Source organism: Staurois parvus, unplaced genomic scaffold (assembly GCF_062004578.1).
Source record: "Staurois parvus isolate SC_StPar_1 unplaced genomic scaffold, SC_StPar_1.0 ptg000263l, whole genome shotgun sequence".
In the NCBI taxonomy this organism is placed as follows: Eukaryota; Metazoa; Chordata; class Amphibia; order Anura; family Ranidae; genus Staurois; species Staurois parvus.
In genome coordinates this window covers 4459392-4482301 of record NW_028318059.1, presented here as the reverse complement: position 1 = coordinate 4482301, position 22910 = coordinate 4459392, and the positions used below count along the sequence as shown (strand labels likewise).

The window sequence follows — 22910 nt, the reverse complement described above, 5'->3', positions numbered from 1 at the left end:
CTCCAGGGTGTCACCCATCCTCTGGAACTCCCTGCCCCAACCCATCAGATTATTACCTACTTTCCTCTCCTTTAGGCGCACCCTGAAAACTCATCTCTTCAGGGAAGCCTACCCCACCCCCTGATAACTTGCCGACCTCCTCCACTCTTCCTACCACTCCATCCCCCACAGCTATCTCCTCCTGTACCACCTTCCCCTCCCTCCTAGATTGTAAGCTTGAAAGAGCAGGGCCCTTGATCCCCTCATGTTTTGAATTGTATTGTTATTGTTCTGTCACATATTCTGTCCCCCTTTGTAATGTACAGCGCTGAGCGAACTATCGGCGCTTTATAAATACTGTATAATAATAAAAAATAATAAATATATAAATCACAAATATATAAATCACCCTATCGCTTTGGTGTAAAACCACCGAAGCAATCGGGTATGATAGAGGAGACTTGGATTGGCAGTACATCCAGACACGCACTAAATAAAAAAGATAAAAATAAATTGGTTATTAAAGGGGAGGAAGATACGAGGTCCTAAAACAACACATCAAGGTGTACAAAACTCTCTAAATAATGTGTATATAAACAATGTGTCACGAATATTAGTCAATTCATACCCCCAACAATCTGCATGATAGGGGTTCCTTATTCATAATGCATAGGTTGTACTTATTGGTAAACATAAGGCATTGTCAGTACAAAATCAACATGAGTAAAGAATGGTACAAATCAATAAGGGGTGCATATCCTATCCATGAAGGTGACAAAAATAAATCAATCTGAATATAAAAATGAGGAAAATACAATTGTATTATTTAAGCCAGATGATGTAGTCACCTTCAGTAAGTGAATCCATCTGGTTTCTGACTGTAAAATTATTTTGTCAAAATCATGTCCTCTAGATGGGGGGATACTTTCTAAAGCTATAAATCTAAGAGAATTAGGTTTGTTTTGAGCTACAGCAAAATATCTAGGAATTGTTTTTTTTGATCATGCCACAACAAATATCCGTGACATGATCTTTTATTCTCTGCCAGAATTTTTGCTTGGTCTTTCCAATGTAGTACGATCTGCACCCACAAGACATCAGATACACAATACCAATGGTATCACAGTTAACAAAATGTTAAGGTTTCAACACCCGTGAGTTGGGGAGGCGAATCTCCCTACTTTCATTTATGTATCGACAATACTTGCATTTACCACATTTAAAAGTACCTTTAGGTAAAGAAAAGCAAGGGTCTTTACAAGCTGAAAAGGAAAAGTGACTCCATGATAAATGATCCTGTAATAATTTGTTTCTGCAAAATGTAAGATGTGGTCTATCGTCTAGAAAGGTTTGTATAGTGAAATCCTCTGTGAGAATATGCCAGTATTGGCCAAGTGTTGATCTAATTTTATCAGATTGATTGTTAAACCTAATGATTGGGTGTATCTTTGGGGGAGGGTAGTATCTAACTCCTCACCTTGGAAAAACAATAAATCACATGGGCTATTTCTAGCTCTTTGGTATGCATCTTTGAGAGGTTTCCTACTATATTATTGCAAGAGTCATGTGTATTGTGATTGTGCCTGTTTTTCAAAATCAGTCATATCAATACAGTTTCTGCGAATTTGTATGTATTGTCCTCTAGGGATTCCTTTAATAAGATGACGTGGGTGGGTACTGTTGAAGTGTAGGAGTGAGTCTCCTGCTGTAGGTTTTCTGAACAGATCTGTCAGGATATATCCAGAAGTGTCTTGATTAATAAAAAAAAAGGTTAAGAAAAGGTAAAGTATGTTCACGTCAGGCAAGAGTAAAAGTTGGACTGAAATCCTTGACATTTAAAGGTCAACAAACTAAATCAAAAGGTCCTTGGTACCTGAACAAAATATCAGTATATCATCAATGTATCTGCGCCATATGGTGATGTGGCACAGGTACATGGACAAGCATTCAGAGGAAAAAATTGATCGCTCCCATCTCCCAGGCACATGTTGACATACGATGGAGCACATGTAGTCCCCTTCACAATGATGAGTTAAAATAAATTCCAAAATTTCCAGAATAAATGCATTATAGAGATCATAAACAGTGCTCTTCCCTAAGGTAGAAGTTAAATTTAGGCCTTATGTATGTGGGATGCTGGAGTAAAGAGCCTTTAAAATCTAAGGAGGCTAATATTGTCTGTCCTGTAAAATGAATGTTCTTTAATATTGTCAAAAGATTGATAGTATTCTTGAGATGTGAAGGTAGAGATTCAACGTGAGGGCAGAGATAATAGTCTACCAGTCTGCTAGCTTTATGTGTGAGAGAATGTATACTAGAAATAATTGGTCTACCCGGTGGTTCTATTATATTTTTGTGAGTTTTCGGTAAGGACTTAAAAGGTAGGGGTTACTGGAAATTTTAACCTTCAGGAATTCACATGTATTTTTTAAATTAATTTCTTAAAGAAGGCCATATCAGTGATAGCTTCAAAATGGCAACAGCAGTAAAACCTTCTTCCACCATCTCCTGTGTGTGAAAGCCTTTGTGGCACATCAATCCACGCTAACTGAAAAATTAGAAATAAAATGCCTCCAGGGCACATAGACTACCAATGTGGTGCTTTTTTTTCTCCTCCCAGGCATATTCTGTAGTACACCAGCCCACCCACTAACTTTTTTTTAGTGATCTGGGAGCCTTTTTCTTACCTGTCTATAATGGTGGAAAGAAATCTCCAAACGCATCCACTGCAGGCTCCTTGCTTGCTTCTTGTTTACCACCTACAAAAAGAAACCGGATTTATTTTGAAGTGTCAATTCGATTCCCACCCTTCTTGGTTGTTTGAATTAGTTTGGGAATATATGAATTAAAAAAGTTGATGCACAGAACAAATTCACAAAGCAGTCCCACCCATGATGTGCGGGAGACAATATCTGGGATCAGGCCACAATGGATTACATAGAAATCAGATTAAGATACATTGAGTAGGCTTAATGGTATTCTAACAGCATAAATTTGATCTCCTAATCATACTGTACCGGTCACTGCAAAAGTATTCATAGACCTTGGGTTATAGGCTTGTACCTTCAGGTGATTGGACACCTGGTAAGTTTTGGAGGATACATCCCCTGGGCACCTTCTCTAAAACCCTACCCCAGTCTGTGAATCCCCAGTTTTTTTTACTTGTGTCCTAAGGTGATGGACCTGTTCTGCCTTGCAGAGACATTACATTTAGCTTAGCTAGTTTATTATTTTATTTTTGGATCCTTCCATCAAATCTTTATTCATCTCCTTCATTGACTTCTAACACCACATTAAAAGCAGTGCATCTGGATTGACAAAACCTTGGCAGTAGTATCCGGACCCCATGCTGTGGGGAGAGCCTGTAATGTTACTTTGGACACTGGATCCTGCCTGGGCTCTCACATTGACGCTAAGGCTGGGTTCACACTGAAGCACTCCATTCCTTATTACGTGAGGTGGCAGTGTGTGCGTAATTCATCACACCACTCCTTTTTTTTTTTTTTTTTTGAACAAACTTTATAAAAAGTGTATGAACATAAGAGGCAGGGGAGAAGGAAACACAACATAGTGTTGCATATTAAAAACCATGTTTAATGAAAGCTGATTGCACTCATAGAGGTAAAATGTGGCTCAGCAACACAGTCGTGCAACTTCTGTGGCAGAAACACAGGAGGGCAAACAGAAACCTTGACCTGGCCACCGGCAAGAAAGAGAGATAGCTGGATGAGCTGTTAGCCTCTGCCATTTAAGAACTGAAGTCAAGGATGCAGACCAAAACCTGGATGTGGAAGCCACTTGGCGTCGATAATGACCACCAAAGCTGGGACAGGAACGCATTTCAAAATGTTCTTCAGCCTGTCTAAGCTGGGCTACCTTCCAGTAATTATACAATCCAGAAGAGACAGGTCCTGGGGAGCCAGCACACCTCTTCAGCTATCATAGGTGAAGGGGGACCATGGGGATGGGTCCGAGGTGAACAGTATTGTTTGAGCATGCATCTACAGTTTAAAGCTGTTAATATAGTTCTCTAAACTTTCATGGTAATTTTATTTTTTATTTAGTTTCTATATTAATTTAGATTGGAAGAGTTGTCTTTAAGTTGTACAGTTGCAAGAAAAAGTATGTGAACCCCTTGGGATTACGTGGAGTTTTGCATGAATTGGGCATAAAATGTGCTCTGAACGTCATCTAAGTCACAACAATAGAAGGACACAGTCTGCTGAACATAATATTACACAAACATTAGATGTTGCCAAGGTTTAATTGCACATAACATGTAAACATTCACAGTGCAGGGAGGAAAAAGTATGTGAACCTTTGGACTTAATAACTGGTTGACCCTCCTTTGGCAGCAATAACCTCAACCAAACATTTCCTGTAGTTGCAGATCACAGCTGCACAACGATCTTGAGTAATTTTGGACCACTCCTCTTCACAAAACTGTTTCAGTGTAGCAATATTCTTGGGATGTCTGGTGTGAATTGCTCTCTTAAGGTCATGCCACATCATTTCAATCGGGTTGAGGTCAGGACTCTGACTGGGCCACTTCAGAAGGCATATTCTGTGCTGTTGCAGCCATTGTTTTGTTGAATTACTTGTATGCTTTGGGTCATTGTCCTGTTTCATCACCCATCCTCTGCGGAGCTTCAGTTGGCGGACAGATGGTCGTACGTTTTCCTGCAAAATGTCTTCATAAACTCTGGAATTAATTTTCCCATCAATGACAACAATCCGTCCAGGCTCTGAGGCAGCAAAGCAGCCCCAAACCATGATGCTCCCTCCGTCAGGTTTTACAGTGGGGATGAGGTTTTGATGTTGGTGTGCTGTGCCTTTTTTTTCTCCACACATAGTGTTGTGTGTTCTTCCCAAACAACTCAATCTTGGCTTCATCTGTCCACAGTATATTTTGCCAGTAATGCTGTGGAATATCCAGGTGCTCTTTTGCAAACTTCAAACGTGCTGCAATATTCTTTTTGGACAGCAATGGCTTCCTCCGTGGTGTCCTCCCATGTACTCCCTTCTTGTTTAATGTTTTCCTTATTGTAGATGTGTCAACAAAAATGTTAGCATGTGCCAGAGATTTCTGTAGAGCCGACACTCTGGGATTCTTCTTTACCTCATGCAGCATTCTGCGCTGTGCTCTTGCAGTAATTTTTACAGGACGACCACGCCTAGGGAGAGTAGCAACAGTGCTAAACTTTCTCCATTTGTAGACAGTCTGTCTTATCGTGGACACATGAACATCAAGGCTTTTGGAGATACTTTTGTAACCCATTCCAGCTTCATGCAAGTCAACAATTCTTGATCGTAGGTCTTCTGAGAGCTCTTTTCTGCGAGGCATGGTTCACATCAGAAAGTGCTTCTTGAAACCAGTAAACCCAAAACAGGTGTGTCTTTTTTAAGGGCAGGACAGCTGTCAGCAACACATCCAATATCATCACACTGATTGGAGTCAAGGTTGGCTCACTCCTGGCTCCAATTAGCTCTGGGAGAAGTCATTAAGCTAGGGCCTCACATACTTTTTCCTCCCTGCACTGTGAATGTATATGTTATGTGCAATTAAACCATGGCAACATCTAATATTTGTGTAGTATTATGTTCAGCAGACTGTGTTCTTCTATTGTGACTTGGATGACGTTCAGAGCACATTTTATGCCCAATTCATGCAAATCTCCTCGTAATCCCAAGGGGTTCACATACTTTTTCTTGCAACTGTATTTTTCAGCAGTGTCAGCATAAGAGCTTTGATACTTGACACACATCAATTTCAACAATAATATTAATATTCCATCTTCGCCCAGGGATGCCTTTAACATTGGAGAAGTGGATTGGAAATGAGTGCTCCATTGCGGCCAAGTGCCGGCTCCTTATGTAGAGATGTGTGCCTGTCACAAGCAGGCAGTCCCAGGGCAGTATGGCCCACATACTTTCTGAATCTGACAGCTTAATTGCCAGCTGGTTATGGATTTGCCAGATTCATTCCAACCTGCTTACTTTAGGTGGCTCGGTGCTCGGTCCCTGTGTGTTCCGACTTGGATCTTGCTATTTGCTGCTCAGATTGCACCTCCTTGACAGCCAGTCCACAACTTGACTGCATGCACTGCCTGCTGCAGCTCATCCTATGTTTATTTGGTTACTTATTTGCTGTTGGCGGTCCCGAGTGGTTGAGTACAGACTCCTCTGACAGTTCTCTTATATACTGTTCACCTCAGGCTCACCCCCATTTATTTAACTTCAGTGGCTCCAAACGGCTCTACTCGCTTTTCCTATGACAGCTGTGGGGGTGTGCCGGCTCCTCGGGACCCGCCTCTTCTGGATTGTATAATTACTGGCAGGTAGCCCAGTTTAGATAAAGCAGGGGAAGAAGCTAGGTGCTTTGAAACACGTTCCTGTCCCAGCTTTGGTGGTCATCAGCGACGCCAGGTGGCTTCCACATCTGGACTTTGGACTCATCCGCTCATCCAGCCATCTCTCTCTTGCCGGTGGCCAGGTCAAGGTTCCTGATTGCCCTCCTGTCTGTTTCTGCCCCAGATGTTGCCTGACTGTCATGCCAAGCCATGTTTTAACCTTTGAGTGCAATCAATACTTTTCATTAAACATTGTTTCTCTTCCGTTCATTGATGGACAAAGCTCTACTGAATCTTGACCACGGTGTTATATGCCACCTACAGGTGTAGGACACTAGGCAGAAAAAAAGAACAGAGCACCGCCTATGGGCATTCCCAGCTGGTATAAAACCCCTTCTCTGCTATAGGCAATCCAGTTTTTTTCTACCTAGTGTAGGAGCAGGGACCTGCTGTTCCATAGTTTGTTTTTTTTTTTGTTTTTTTTTGCCTTTTTATTCCTTCCTGGGTTTTTCCCTGCAGAGATCTTCAATCAGTGACCAGGCTGGGGAACAGGCTGGATAATCTAGATCCTTATAGTCAACCTAGCCTGGCCAACAAGCGTGCACAGACCTTTGGCTAAGTGCTGGGTTGGCCACGACAAAGCCCCATCCTGGACCGGAGCAGGTCAGCAAGTTAAAACGTCTCACGGGGACACACATGAACGAGCACCGGAGTTCATGTTTGTCGGCCAACAGCCTTGCCACTTCGATGGAGAGGTGGCTGTGTCTCTGGAGTGTTACCCGCAACTTCATGGATCGGTAAGTAGATGCCCCCCCTCCCTTCTGCGTGCATGTTGGGCGCGGGTACTCCCTGGGGTGGTCAACCCTGTGGGGTTATCCTCATCCCCCTTTTAGACCTGTCTTTCTGTTGCCTACCTCTCCCTTTGAATCTCCTCAGGGAATTGGTGTGAGGTTGGATACCTTGGCCCCCTAGTCCTCGTGCTGTGTCACAGGGTGTCGCTGTGGGATGCTGGGCTGTGTGTACCTGTGGCAGTCGCCCTTGTTGATGTCCCTTGTCTGTACCCCAGAATAGACAGGCAGGCCCCTGGTCTAGGTCAGTGGGGGTCTAGCTACTGCATGTTTGTCTCCCTTTTTTCCCCTGCCCGGTCTGATGAGAGCTCAGAGGCTGCGGGAGCCAGGTGGGGAAAGTCATAGCCTGCTCCCTTTTGGATGGACCCTGGTTGCTCACTGGGAGGAGGTGTGGATACTTCTGACTTTCCTCCTTGCCCAAGATCATTGTGTTGGAGCCCCTCCCCTCACTGATGCGTGCACCAAGCGTTTGTGCTGCTTGTGACTTTAGGCCGCGGCTTTGCGGCCTCCTGGAACAGGTGGCGGCACCCACCATTTTACTTGCGGCAGTCTCCCTCTTTGTGTGCTGCCACCTCTGGTATGGTCGCTGACCTCCTCTGGGTGGGCGGAGCTATGGGGGCAGACCATGGTACAGCTGGCTGAGACTGCCATTTAGGTTGAAGGCCTTCTCTGCCTTGCCATGTGCCTCAATGCAAGGGAGGAAAAACAGCTTCCCTTTATGGCTGGTCCGCTCCGCTCAAGCCTCTGGGAGGAACCTGCCTTGGGAAACGGTTGGTTGGTTCAGAGGGGGCATTTCCTGATGATGACAGGTGGTCTGCTAAGGCTCAGCTGCTGCTGTGGGCAGTACATGAGGTAGGCTGGGGTTTCCCAGAATCCAGTTCATCATTCCCCTGCCGCTTTTATTTTGTATTTGCTGTGAAAGAGTTGGGCTGACACTGTCTGAGGCGTCATACCCGACGCCCTTCTTCTCCAGTTTTGCTATTCAGCATTGACGATGAGAACACTGGGTTGTTCACCCCTACAACTTGTAGTCTCAGGAGGCTGCTTGTAGGATCCTCCGAGAGAAGGTGAGCCCCTGCCTAGTTGCCGTGCACAATATTGGTGGCCACCGCTTTTTACCTCGATGGAGGATAAGCTCCAATGTGGGGCTACCTCATGGGTTCTTGTTACTGTAGCTGTCGCCTTTGGTACGCATAGGAATGACCACAGCACCCTTTGGAAATTATAGTTCTCAGTCATGTGGTTGAGCTTCCCTTTCCTGGGTGTCCTTTGTACTGGTAGAAGAGTCTCCTTCCATTAGGATCTTAAGGGCCGCAAGGCAGACTCTATTGCCTGCACTATGTTTCCCATTGCCACATTATGTTACCATCGACGCTGCACTCTGTGTTTGCTAGGTGGAGCTGGCAGACCACAATGATGCAGCCATGGAATTATTTAGTTTTAATTAGTTTAGTTTTGTTTTTCAAAGAAGGGTGAATGTGGAGGATATTTTTTCACAGAGTATGGAAAACACTGATTTGTCTAAGGATTTTAGAATATTAAAAAATGCTTTGGACAAACAAGTGAGAGCTTGGTGGGATGTAGTGACGCTCGAAAAATATATTAAAGAAGGGATCACCCCAAGAAGACTCAGATGGGAAGTGGCCCCCAGTGATGGTCTTGTTGGTAAAGATTTAGATGAAGAGTGGTTTTCATTTTTCAACCATGTAGAGAAAAAACTTATGGAATTAATTGTACAAAGAAGAAAAAGAAAACTTAATATTTTGGAAGAAAAAATTTATAATTTGAAAGAGAAAATGGCCCCTTTTAGTGAATCTATGGATTTGAAAGAAAAGGCAAAGCAAGTTCAGGAATATATAAATAAAGTAGATGAGGATACAAAAAAGAAGAAAATTACGAAATATGGCAGAGACATGCAAGATTATAAATCCCAAAATGTTTATAAATGGCAAGATGATATTAGTAAGGGAACTGATGATTCTAGAAACTCCTCAGTTGAGGGGGATATAAAAGATCATGTTTCTGATTCTGGACCATCTTTATTAAAGACTAAAACACCCACCGTGGGTTTCTCCAAAAATACTCATACAAATTCCTCCCCAAGGAGGAATTTTGATGGAAATCCAGCATTTAATTATGGGGTGCCCACATATAATAGATTTGGACCTTTAATGGGATCCCCATATAATTAACAGAATGAGGGAAAGGTTTTTCAAAGAGGAGGTCATGTAGGACCTCCATGGAGAGGGGGAAACCAAAGAGGCGCTTACAATTGGAGAGGGAGAGGAGGTCAGTACCATCCAAACAGAGGAGGAAGGGGTGGATGGAGACCACCTCCAAATTATCAAAATTATCAGGACCCAAACTATCAGGACTTGTATTGGGGAGAAAGAAACACAGGGGGTGTAGAGGAGGAAAAAGGAAAAGGTCAATGTAAATAGAGGAATTTTCAATTTAAGTGATTATATTTTAAAAGATGAAGAATTGAGGGTCTTGGCGTTAGGTTTGAAGTTTGCGCCTGATAGAAAATTAAACAAATTGGAGACGTATATAGATCTTCATAAATTTATTAGCAAATTAAATTTGAAAAAGTATTGGAGAAATAATTCCAATCAGAAGGTTACTAACTCCAATAAAGGTGGGATAGCGAGTAATGATGCGAATGAAGGGGTCTATAAGCATACAAATTTAAGAAATAAGTCTGTGTTCAACCCTAAGGTGGGAAATAAGTGTTGTGTAGATGCATTTAAAAAGATGGTAGAATATGATTTAGAGTTATTATCTCTTCCAAATAAAAGAATTAAGTATGATCTAGTGTTAGGAATGGACTGGCCAGCAATGGTGGGACTCACCTGCCTTTTGATCTGCAGTACCAGGGCTGGCCAGCGGGTGCTCCCAGCAATCAGAGACTCAACCTTTCAGCCAGCTAACACCTGGAACTGATGATACTGGTGTATTTAAGGGATGGCCAGACTTGCAGACTCTGCCTTGGTGTTGTGTTTGTCCTGGGCCCTGTATCTGTCCTGCATCCTGTTTCTGTTCCTTTGCTGACTTCTCCTGCTCTGATCCTGGCTTGTGACCCTGACCATCCCTCTGTCTGACCCTCTGTACTACGCTGCTTGCTACCTGTTCTGATCCCTGGCTTGTGACCCGGACCATCCCTCTGCCTGACCCTCTGTACTACGCTGCTTGCTACCTGTTCTGATCCCTGGCTTGTGACCCGGACCATCCCTCTGCCTGACCCTCTGTACTATGCTGCTTGCTACCTGCTGAACCTGGCCTGTGACCCCGACCATTCTCCGCTTGCTCCCCCTGTACCTACCTGCCCAATTGATATTGACCCGGCCTGCCTGACGACGCTTGCTTGTATGTACTGTTATCTGTGGGTGGTTGGTTGGGTTTGTTTGCACCGTATTATGTTTTAGTATTGCACTGCGTTTATGTTTGTACTGTTAGTGTTAATAAATTATATTGTTTATAACATATCTGAGGTCTGCGTTTCCCTGCTTCAGTCACACATCTCTGGTCACACCTGGGAGCCCTGACATTACACCAAGGCCAATCCTGACCAGAAGTGGCTGCACAGGGAATCCATCTTGGCTTGTTGATGGGAAGGATGGATCTTGAGGAGGTTGAGTATTTATATCTGCTAGTGTTTGATGACAGGGAGTATGCTTATCAAACTCTGAAGGAGTATACCCGGGATGAATTGCTAGAATGTATACGGCTCGCTCATGTTCTAGTAGATCAGGGCACAGAGTTCTCTGAGGTGCAGCCATTGATTGAGGTTTGTGCAGAGTTGGTTTCATCTGGTTCCCCCGAATGCAGGGATGAATTTTTGCCACCATTTAGTGCAGACCAGGTAGAGTCCCTGGTGTGGTTATTAGAGGATGATGTGGGTTACTTCCTGGAGCGTTATTCCACATGTTCACCACAGACACTAAGAGATTGTATAAGCGCAGTGCAGTCTTTGGTCAGACAGGCTTTGTGTAAGCTCAGCTTTGTTCAACCCCTACTGCAGACATGGACAGATTTGTTGCACCCAGCCTCAGTCAGCTTACAAAGACCCAGTCCTGCTTCTAACTCTACTCCTGTATTCCCACCAGCTCCTCCAGTTACAGCCCAGTATACTTGGCTATCTACCGCATGTCAGTACCCTGTTCCCACTCGCTGCACCTATCCTGCCTTTAACCCTGTAAAAAAGCCCTCTGTAGCAACTGCTCCCTCTCCTGTTCCATCCTCCAGTTCTTCTCTGTCTCCAGCTGCTCCATTCGTTTGCAGACCTGCGTTTACTTGCAGTGCTCCAGTAGTTAAAACCAGAAAAAAGCGAAAATTCTTTCCAACCAATACCATCCTGCCAGTATCCAAACCGGTGAGCCTGCCTTCCGTGGTTCAGACTGATGCCTGTACGCAGCCTGATGCCTCTACTCGGCCTGAAGCCTCTACTCGGCCTGAAGCCTCTACGCGGCCTGAAGCCTCTACGCGGCCTGAAGCCTCTCCTCGGCCTGAAGCCTGTACTCGGCCTGAAGCCTGTACTCGGCCTGAAGCCTCTACGCGGCCTGAAGCCTCTCCTCGGCCTGAAGCCTCTACTCGGCCTGAAGCCTCTACTCGGCCTGATGCCTGTACTCGGCCTGATGCCTGTACTCGGCCTGATGCCTCTCTTCAGCCTGAAGCCTCTACTCGGCCTGATGCCTCTACTCGGCCTGATGCCTCTACTCGGCCTAATGCCTCTACCCAGCATGATGAACTGATCCAGCCTGACGATCCTATTAGGCCAGTTGACTCGATGCCCGCTGTTGATCCAGATGATCCGGTACCTGATCCGGTGCCCGCTGTCGTGCCAATTGACTCAGAGCCCGCTGTCGTACCTGGTGACTCGGTGCCCACTGCCTTGCCAGATGACGCGGTGCCCGCTGGCAAGCCAAATGACCTGATGCCTGGTGACCTAGTGTCCGCTGTCATACCTGATGACCCGATGCCCGCTGTCGAGCCAGACAATCCGGTACCTGATGACCCGGTGCCCACTGTCGTGCCTGTTGACTCGGAGCCCACTGCCTTGCCAGATGACGCGGTGCTCGCTGTCGAGCCAAATGACTTGATGCCTGGTGACCCGATGCCCGCTGTCCAGTCAGACGATCCAATGTCTAACCCAGTGCCCGCGGTCATACCAGTTGACTCGGAGCCCACTGCCTTGCCAGATGACGCGGTGCCCGCGGTCGAGCCAAATGACCTGATGCCTGGTGACCCGATGCCCGCTGTCCAGCCAGACGATTCAATGTCTGCCCCGGTGCCCGCGGTCATGCCAGTTGACTCGGAGCCCACTGCCTTGCCAGATGACGCGGTGCCCGCTGTCGAGCCAAATGACCTGATGCCTGGTGACCCGATGCCCGCTGTCCAGCCAGACCATCCAATGTCTGACCCAGTGCCTGCGGTCATACCAGTTGACTCGGAGCCCACTGTCGTGCCTGGTGTCTCGGTGCCCGCCGCTCCGCCTGGGGGCCCGAGACCTGTTGCTCCGCTTGGGGGTCCAGCGCCCGCCGCTCCGCCTGGGGAACCGGCGCCCGCCGCCCCGCCTGGGGGCCCGAGACCTGTCGCTCCGCCTGAGGGCCCGAGACCTGTCGCTCCGCCTGGGGGTCCGGCACCTGCCACTCCGCTTGAGGGCCCGAGACCTGTCGCTCCTCCTGGGGGTCCGGCGCCCGCCGCTCCGCCTGAGGGCCCGAGACCTGTCGCTCCACCTGGGGGTCCGGCGCCCGCCGCTCCGCCTGAGGGCCCGAGACCTGTCGCTCCTCCTGGGGGTCCGGCGCCCGCCGCTCCGCCTGAGGGCCCGAGACCTGTCGCTCCTCCTGGGGGTCCGGCGCCCGCCGCTCCGCCTGAGGGCCCGAGACCTGTCGCTCCTCCTGGGGGTCCGGCGCCCGCCGCTCCGCCTGAGGGCCCGAGACCTGTCGCTCCTCCTGGGGGTCCGGCGCCCGCCGCTCCGCCTGAGGGCCCGAGACCTATCGCTCCTCCTGGGGGTCCGGCGCCCGCCGCTCCGCCTGAGGGCCCGAGACCTGTCGCTCCGCCTGAGGGCCCGAGACCTGTCGCTCCTCCTGGGGGTCCGGCGCCCGCCGCTCCTCCTGGGGGTCCGGCGCCCGCCGCTCCGCCTGAGGGCCCGAGACCTATCGCTCCTCCTGGGGGTCCGGCGCCCGCCGCTCCGCCTGAGGGCCCGAGACCTGTCGCTCCGCCTGGGGGTCCGGCGCCCGCCGCTCCGCCTGAGGGCCCGAGACCTGTCGCTCCACCTGGGGGTCCGGCGCCCGCCGCTCCGCCTGAGGGCCCGAGACCTGTCGCTCCGCCTGGGGGTCCGGCGCCCGCCGCTCCGCCTGGGGGCACGATGCCTGTCGCCCCGCCTGGGGGCACGATGCCTGTCGCCCCGCCTGGGGGCACGATGCCTGTCGCCCCGCCTGGGGGCCCGGTGCCTGTCGCCCCGCCTGGGGGCCCGGTGCCTGTCGCCCCGCCTGGGGGCCCGGTGCCTGTCGCCCCGCCTGGGGGCCCGGTGCCTGTCGCCCCGCCTGGGGGCCCGGTGCCTGTCGCCCCGCCTGGGGGCCCGGTGCCTGTCGCCCCGCCTGGGGGCCCGGTGCCTGTCGCCCCGCCTGGGGGCCCGGTGCCTGTCGCTCCGCCTGGGGGTCCGGCGCCCGCCGCTCCGCCTGGGGGCCCGGCGCCCGTCGCCCCGCCTGGGGGCCCGGCGCCCCGCCTGGGGGCCCGGCGCCCGGCGCCCCGCCTGGGGGCCCGGCGCCCGTCGCCCCGCCTGGGGGCCCGGCGCCCGTCGCCCCGCCTGGGGGCCCGGTTCCTGTCGCCCCGCCTGGGGGCCCGGTGCCTGTCGCCCCGCCTGGGGGCCCGGTGCCTGCCGCTCCGCCTGGGGGCCCGGTGCCTGCCGCTCCGCCCGGGGGCCCGGTGCCTGCCGCTCCGCCCGGGGGCCCGGTGCCTGCCGCTCTGCCCGGGGGCCCGGTGCCTGCCTATCCGCCCGGGGGCCCGGTGCCTGCTGCTCCGCCTGGTGGCCCGCTGCCTGCTGCTTCGCCTGGTAATCCGATGTGCCTCTGCCCGGAGTCCTGCCCGATGTGCCTCTGCCCGGAATCCTGCCCGATGTGCCTCTGCCCGGAGTCCTGCCCGATGTGCCTCTGCCCGGAGTCCTGCCTGATGTGCCTCTGCCCGGTGTGCCTCTGCCCGGAGTCCTGCCCGATGTGCCTCTGCCCGGAGTCCTGCCCGATGTGCCTCTGCCCGATGTGCCTCTGCCCGATGTGCCTCTGCCCGATGTGCCTCTGCCCGGAGTCCTGCCCGGTGTGCCTCTGCCCGGTGTGCCTCTGCTCGATGTGCCTCTGCCCGGAGTCCAGCCCGGTGTGCCGCTGCCCGGAGTCCTGCCCGGTGTGCCAGTCTTTGATATCCCGCCAGTTGCCAGACCCGGGCGGTGGAACATTTTGCCCAGCTAGGACTGTTTGGAGCGTCCTGAGGCCGCTCCTTGAGGGGGGGGGTACTGTTAGGAATGGACTGGCCAGCAATGGTGGGACTCACCTGCCTTTTGATCTGCAGTACCAGGGCTGGCCAGCGGGTGCTCCCAGCAATCAGAGACTCAACCTTTCAGCCAGCTAACACCTGGAACTGATGATACTGGTGTATTTAAGGGATGGCCAGACTTGCAGACTCTGCCTTGGTGTTGTGTTTGTCCTGGGCCCTGTATCTGTCCTGCATCCTGTTTCTGTTCCTTTGCTGACTTCTCCTGCTCTGATCCTGGCTTGTGACCCTGACCATCCCTCTGTCTGACCCTCTGTACTACGCTGCTTGCTACCTGTTCTGATCCCTGGCTTGTGACCCGGACCATCCCTCTGCCTGACCCTCTGTACTACGCTGCTTGCTACCTGTTCTGATCCCTGGCTTGTGACCCGGACCATCCCTCTGCCTGACCCTCTGTACTATGCTGCTTGCTACCTGCTGAACCTGGCCTGTGACCCCGACCATTCTCCGCTTGCTCCCCCTGTACCTACCTGCCCAATTGATATTGACCCGGCCTGCCTGACGACGCTTGCTTGTATGTACTGTTATCTGTGGGTGGTTGGTTGGGTTTGTTTGCACCGTATTATGTTTTAGTATTGCACTGCGTTTATGTTTGTACTGTTAGTGTTAATAAATTATATTGTTTATAACATATCTGAGGTCTGCGTTTCCCTGCTTCAGTCACACATCTCTGGTCACACCTGGGAGCCCTGACATCTAGTTAGAGGAATTCAACAACTAGAAAAAAAAAATAATATTGTAATAAGATCAGCGGATAAAGGGGGAGGTGTTGTGTTGAATAAAAAAGATTATTATGAGGAACTTAACAGATTGGTAGGTGATGAAAGTACCTATGAGAAATTGAAGGGTAACCCTATAAAAAACTCTAAAAATAAACTTGTGAAATTAGTGAAAAGAGGTGAAAGAGTAGGTTTTTTGAATAAAAAAGGAGCTAGATATCTAGTACCGAAAGCACCTGTTACACCAGTTATATACCAATTGCCCAAGATTCTATCCAAACCACTGGGAAGACCTATAATTAATGGGTTTGACTCACTTTTTTCCAGGCTAGGGGAATATGTGGATAAATGTCTGCAACCCCTGGTTTCAGCTTTTCCGTCATATTTGAAGGATAGTGGTGATTTGATTTCAGTTTTGAAAAAAACAAGAATTGAAGGGAACTGTGTTTTGGCAAGTGTTGATGTTAATGCACTATACACCAACATTAGACATAATGATGCTCTAAGAGCAGTAAGGTGGTCATTAAATAGAAAATCAGATTTAAGAGGTAACCAAATTGATTTCCTGCTTGATTGTCTTGATTTAGCAATGTCAGATAATTATTTTTGGCATTCCAATAAGTATTATAGGCAGTGTACTGGAGTTGCGATGGGAGCAAAGTATGCTCCATCAGTAGCTAATCTTTTTATGAGTATGTGGGAAGATAAGGCTGTTTTTGAAAAGATGAATAAGAAATTAATACTTTATAGAAGGTTTATAGATGACATTGTGATAATTTGGAAGGGAACAAAGGAGGATCTAGAGGAATATATCCGTGAAATGGGGTGTAACCCCTATAATATAACTTTTACAAATTATATCAGTATTGAATCTATAAATTTTCTGGATCTAATCATCTATAGACAAGGGGATTATCTTTATACAAAAACATACTTCAAAGAAGTGGATAGGAATGCTTATATTCCAATCCACAGTTGTCATCATAGAAATTGGTTAAGATCTATTCCTAAAAGCCAATTGATAAGACTAAAACGAAATTGTGATGATGAAAAGACATTTCAAGAGCAAGCAGAAATTTTGCTAGAAAGATTTAGGGAAAAAGGTTATAAAGAGGAAATTTTAACAGGTGCAGTAGATCAGGTGAGTAAGATCAGGAGAGAAAAATTGTTAATTAACATAAAGAAAGAGAAGAGAACAGGTGAATTAGCTTTCATCACGGGTTATTCAAACCAACATAAGGCTATTGAAAATATAATAAGGAAACATTGGCCGATTTTAAAAAGGGATGAAGTTCTTCATAATTTATTACCCAGAAGACCTTCATTTATCTATAGAAAACCGCCCACACTCAGAATGAAGTTAGCAAAAAATGTTCCAGATATCCCAAAGAAAAAGGTGACTTTTCTTGACAGTGTGGGGTTTTTTAAATGTAATAGGTGTATGGCATGCAGAAACATGAAAGGAGATAAGATTAGGAGGTATGATACTTTTTACTCTTGCTCTAATGGTTCCTCTTATAAAATTAAAAATTTCATATCCTGTGATAGTTCCTTTGTTATGTATTTGTTGGAATGCTCCTGTCATCTCCAATACATAGGTAGAACATCTAGGAAACTGTCAGTGAGATTAGGGGAACATATCAGGAATATCAAAAAAGGATACAAACATCACAGCCTTTCTTACCATTTTAGAATCTATCACAATAGGGATCCATCATGTTTAAAATTCTGTGGGATTGATCGAATCTCTGCCCCTTGGAGAGGAGGAGATATGGTGAAGAATATCTCACAGAATGAAAAAAAAATGGATCTTTCAATTGGGGTCTTTGTATCCAAAAGGGTTGAACTCGGACATAGATATCAATTGTTTTTTATCTGATTGGTAAAAGTATAATTATTTTCACACATATATTGATTTATTAATAACTTGTATGTGTATTTTATAGTTACTAATTTTATTTTAAATATTTACAATTTTGTTTTTTTTTGATAGGGATGATAATAAAAAAATATTTATTTTTATTATATTTTTATATTTTAATTTAATAAAGTTTTATTTTTATGTTAATATATTTTTTATTATATATATATTTTTCTACTGAAAAGTGTATGTATGTGTATATTTTTTAGATTAGAGGTAATTATTTGAGTATTTTAGATTATTTTAAAAGTCCTCTTGTAGCTCTGTAGGTAAGCGCCTCTGTTGTAAAGGACTCTCAGGTCATACAATAGGAGGAGTGGTCTTTAGTATTCCTGGGGATGTGTCTGGACCAATTATAAAGGAGGCGTGGGCTCCTTTTGGGTATTTAAGGGAGCTTTAGACAGGAAATGGGACGCATTTCTGGTCTATACCCCGTACGTCTGACGTCACTTCTGGTGAGTGTAACGCACGCTGAGCGGTGCGTTCCAGCGGCCATCTTTTGGGATCTGTGTATGGGTTTCTCTGTGGATCTTCTGCTGTATACTGGAGCTGTGATGTGAGATTCCTGAGGAGGCTGTAAATTACTCATTGTCCATCTGTAAGAGGTTTTTATAATAAATATGCCTTTTGAAAGTGGCTGAAATGTGAGTGGCCTTAATCTTTGATTTTTAATAATATTATCAATTAGCAATATCACACTATTTGAGATTTTTTTCCCCTGGTTGAATGGTGGAGCCTATTCTGATAGTGAGGAATCCTATAGAGTGGATACAAAAGAGGGCTTAGGATCCCTTTAAATCCCTAAAAGGCATCTCATTCACCAAAAATCTGGTGAGTGTATTTGATGTTGGTTTGCACGGGTGGAAGGTGGAAGTTTCTTTGCATCTGAAGAATTTTGGATTTCTTATCTTTACACGGATATTTTTTATATATTTCACAAACTTTTGGTGTTTATTATTATGATGGATTTTCACTATTAATATGATTTACGATATATTAGTATGCACTTTATATATTGATTGTATTTAGAGGTCTATGTTTGCGCTGTTTATTTATATCAGTTATTATCTGGCAGACCACAATGTCCGGGGGCCTTACTGGGTGTGTCCCTGCATGTGGCCCCACTGCTCTCCAAGTTATCTGTCTTGGCACAGGTGCTTCAGCTAGTTCTTTGATGAAGCTTCGGCCGGCAGCGTCCCTTGTGAGGTCTCAGATGTTCGCATACGTTGCGTTAACGGAGACCTCCCTTGCCAGCGCCCTTTTTGAGGGGCCTCAATCGGCGGGCTCCCTTGAGGAACCTAAGTCAATGGCCTTTGCACAGCCTCTCCTGAGTGACCGAAGCTGGAGGCCTCCTTTACTTGGCCTCAGCCAGCAGCCATGGTTAGCGGGTCCCCAACCTCGCCTGTGGTTGGACCCTCCTTGGCGTACAGGCTTGCTCTCCCTTTTTTACCAGGTGAGATGTTGGGGGTTTTTTTGTGGATACTCGAACTTCACTGGCTTTCCTTGCCTGGATGACCATCTGTGGTTGGGGGTTCATTTCCAGCTTTTGGGTGCCATCAAGGCCCTTTGCGGATGGAGGCCGAGCACTCCCTGCACCCCCAAATCTACCATGGCCACAGATGAACCCACTTCTGTTTGCAGGTTCGCCCCTCCTGTTTCCAGAGCAGTGGGTCATATTTACTGGTTCTTGGGCCTTGAACTTCGCTGATCCAATGGCTGGGTCTGCAACTTGCTTGTGTTCGACTGCACGGCATCCTTCTGTTCTGGAGAAGTTCTTGCCGTCTGCTTCTGCCATCGCGCCTCATTCAGGATCTCCTTCACTAGCATCACTAGAAAGTAATTTGTCCTGGTTCACGAACCAGTATGGTTTAGAGGGTTTTGCTCTGATCTGTTCTTGGTCCTGTACTGGATGGGGTTTGCCTGTTGTAGGACCAGTCCTGAATTGCTTTGTGCTATTTCAGAGGTTGATGCTGGAATCCATTCATCTCTGGTGACCCCTCTTTCTCAGGGGGAGTTCTGGCATCTATGAGGGTGAAGATGCATATCTACACGATCCCTTGTGCAAGGTATATTAACAGCCTCTACCAATAGGTGGTGCTTCTCTTTGGGCTGGCCTCGACTGTGCAGGGTTTTTTTTTTTTTTTTCTTCATGATAGTAGATCCAGCCATTGCGTTGCTGAGACAATGTTGTGCCTGTTTTCGTAACATGCTCCTGCAGGCTCGCAGGTCGCGCTGATGGCCAATGTGGTGATCACAAGGTTCTCCCTGCTGGATTTTGGGTGGTTCCTGTACCCCAGGACGTCTATCCCAATTTTGGAGACTGGAGTGACTGGGCCTGTTTTGTTGACTTGGAGCAGGCCATAGTTTCTCCTAAAGAAAGGTGCAAATACCAAGCGCAATGAGGTTCCAGGGGATAGAGAACCACAGTATGGGCAGCTCCAACAACTCATCCGACCAGCAATGAGGCATGAGCACAAAACAACAAATAAAGGAGCGCTCCCAAATTTGTGGGAATCAATAGAGTCACGAGCCCAGGAAAAGTTAAAATTTAAGTTCACTTTGTGGGGTTAAAAAGAATGTCATGTAGGAGTGCCCAGATTGATACATCACCAAGCCAGTGGAGAGAAGAAACACATTCCCAGAAGCTGAAGGATGACACATGATCCTGGACCGAACAGTAGGTTGCTCAGCCCAGGAGCCTCAGGACAGTGGGAAGGGTTTGTGGATGGCAGCCGCTGACACACACTAGCTCTGAGGAAGAGGTACAAACAGCTATCCAGTGGCTCACAGTCCCCCACCAGACCACCCACAGGGGTTCCTGAACCACTCTGCATCCCTTGTGACATGCTTCCCATTTTAATTTGATTTTACATTTCTTTGTGAGTATTTTACTATTTATTAATAAATCCCATTTTTTAAGGTAATGCACTAGGCCTGTGCGCCCTCTCTTTGTTTTCCATATTAGTGGCACCTAAGATTAATTTATATATAGGTGCTTCTTCTGTTGCCACTTAGACTTGAGACTTGTCCCAGCAACAGACCTGGCTCTCTATGCAAGTGCTTTGGAGACTCTGAGGACTAACTCCCCCTGACTAGTTATATCTTAATATGCTACTTCTATTCATATGCCATGTGAGTGCAATGATCTTATTTATTCTTTTATTATTATTAAAGGGTTTAATCGCACTAGGGCTTGTGCGTTGTCTATTATGTTTGTTTTGCTTTTAAGATTATCTGCTGAATTGGTGAATTTTCTGAGTGCTACATTTTTCCTAGCCTGACATGCTGTTTGACCTTTGGTCTATTGCTGGTAGGAGAGGTTTTCTGAACTGGATTGGAGTGGCACTCTATATTGGACTGTGTATAGTGCAATGACTTGATACACAGTTGTTTATTCTAGGCCATATGAGTATGTTGTATGTTAAGTAAGTTAAGAAACAGAAGTTAAATACACAAGCAAACTGCGATGTGCTGGTATCAGTTAAGTGTGGCAATCATTGGTAAAATTATAATGCCTTATCTTCTTGCTTCGCTAACAAAGAAGAAACAAAAAAAATAAGAAAAAACTGAAGATGGTGAAAGGAAGTAGATGTGGAAGGGGGGTCCAGCCCTTTCCCATCCCCCCAGCTACGGTATCCCGGCACTGTAGAGTGATTTATTCTCTCATTTGTAGAAGCATTTCTGTAAATTTCAGGGAAGCACGAAACTGGATACAGGAACCCCTTGACTTAGGGATTGAACATATCTATTCCAGAGATTTGCAGACAGTTTCTCCATGTATTTTAGGAACTGCATTTCAGCTATCTATCCATATATGGAGGGTACTGTTGTGGCTTTCCAATATCTGGGAATAACTGATTTTGCAGCAATAAGGAAAAGCCTTGGTAAACATTTTTTGGAAATGGCTATAGCGCCTGGAATCACTGAGGGATGTCATGATATAGAAAATAAATGTTCAAAATGAGGTGAGACGTGGACATGACCACCAGATATCTATCAGTGTAACCAAATGTCTTTGACATCTCCAGCAGTCAGATGTTTGTGGAAAGATTCTACGAAGTCTGAGAGGGTAGCAATACCACCTAGATAGTAGTATAATGTTTCTTTTCTGGGACCGACTTGCTATACACATCTTATGTCTCAGGATAAAGGATTTAGCAATATTATTTTCTGATTACATGGTGGTATCATCAGCATTGTAATCATGCAGAGAGCTGTGCTGACACGATGATTCCCTGCCTTCGTAAACACCACTTCAATTCTTGGTACCTACAGGGAAGCCTTATAATAAGGTTCAAAGAATATTTCGTACACGTGCATTGTTTCTGCAGCCGGTGACGTCACCGGCACATGCGCCCTAAAGGAATACCATATTCATGCTGTCCCTTCAGAGCTCTGTGTCACGGTTGCATGTGCAAGAAGAGTGACCTCATTACACCTCATTCAAATGGCCAGAGCCCCTGAACCTGGAAAGAAGACTGCATGAAGATGGCAGCTTACTAGCATATTATATTACCTTGCAGGAGGATTTCTTTTTTTAAAGTTTACTACCACTTCCCGTGAGCAGTGACATAGAGGGGTGGAGGGTAAATTAAGGCGAGTGGAGATCAGAGTCTGAAGTTGGGCTTTAAATTTATTTTTGGTTCGGCGTAACATGTTGAGGGTTTGGGTTAATTTCCTTAGTTTTACTTTTTCAATTAACCATCACTCCAAAAGCATTGGTGTACATTTCTGTATTGTAAGGATCCTAAAATGTAGTATGTTCAAAAGGGTCCTACAACTGGCACATTATTCAGCAGATTGTAAGAGAAAATCTGGCAAAATTCTGACGATATTGAAACATTGTATGTGCATGACTGGCTATGCAAGTAACGCCGTCTTTCTTCCTTCCCTCCATTTTTTGTGGAACATCCTTATAAAAAACTATCTTCTATAACCCAGGAATACAAGTCTGTGTGATGGATGCTGCTGTTCTGCTAGAAGCTGGATGGGATAATATGGTTCATGAAATCTGGACAGTGATCATACCAGAAAAAGAAGTAAGAGGATTCTTTTTCATTCTTTCTCTGTTCTTGGTTCCTTTTCTCTCATGCCCTCTTATTCTATTTTTTCCTTTGTCTCTTGTCTGTCTTTTCTTTGCATGTTTTTATTTAAACTTGCATATAGAAAGTTAAATGTATACATACATCACTTCTCTGTATAATCCATCAAAAAATAAAGTGCAAAGATCACAAATGTATATTTTAAAATGCAAAATTCACACTGTAAAAGTTTGATATACAACAATGCATGAGTCAATTGTGACCCTGCTCCTAGCTCCAGGGGACCCGTGTGGCCTCTCTCTTATATAAGTGTAGCCGAGCACACGGACCCACGCTCCGCAGCCACTGGGCAGCCATTAGGCAGCTCCCACTGGAGTGCTGATCAACCGCAAGGTGGAGCCTGCTGCAAGGCTCGCAGTGATTGGCGGGATTTGGGGAGGGGGTGTGGCCGGCCTTGGAGTTGCAGGTGTGTTGTTGTGAGAGGCTTAGTCAGGCTCTAGAGCAGGTCA

The 22910-nt window shown here is 46.7% G+C and overlaps 1 protein-coding gene across 4 annotated transcripts in view; it reads left to right on the top strand.

The window, feature by feature from the left end:
* COASY (Coenzyme A synthase) overlaps positions 1 to 22910 on the top strand; it is a 223500-nt gene that overhangs the window by 162021 nt on the left and 38569 nt on the right. For all 4 annotated transcript variants that reach the window (XM_089681298.1, XM_089681296.1, XM_089681297.1 and 1 more), the window contains one exon: positions 22301 to 22398. In XM_089681298.1, the coding sequence (XP_089537424.1) occupies positions 22301 to 22398 (98 nt within the window). The remainder of the gene's footprint in view (positions 1 to 22300; positions 22399 to 22910) is intronic.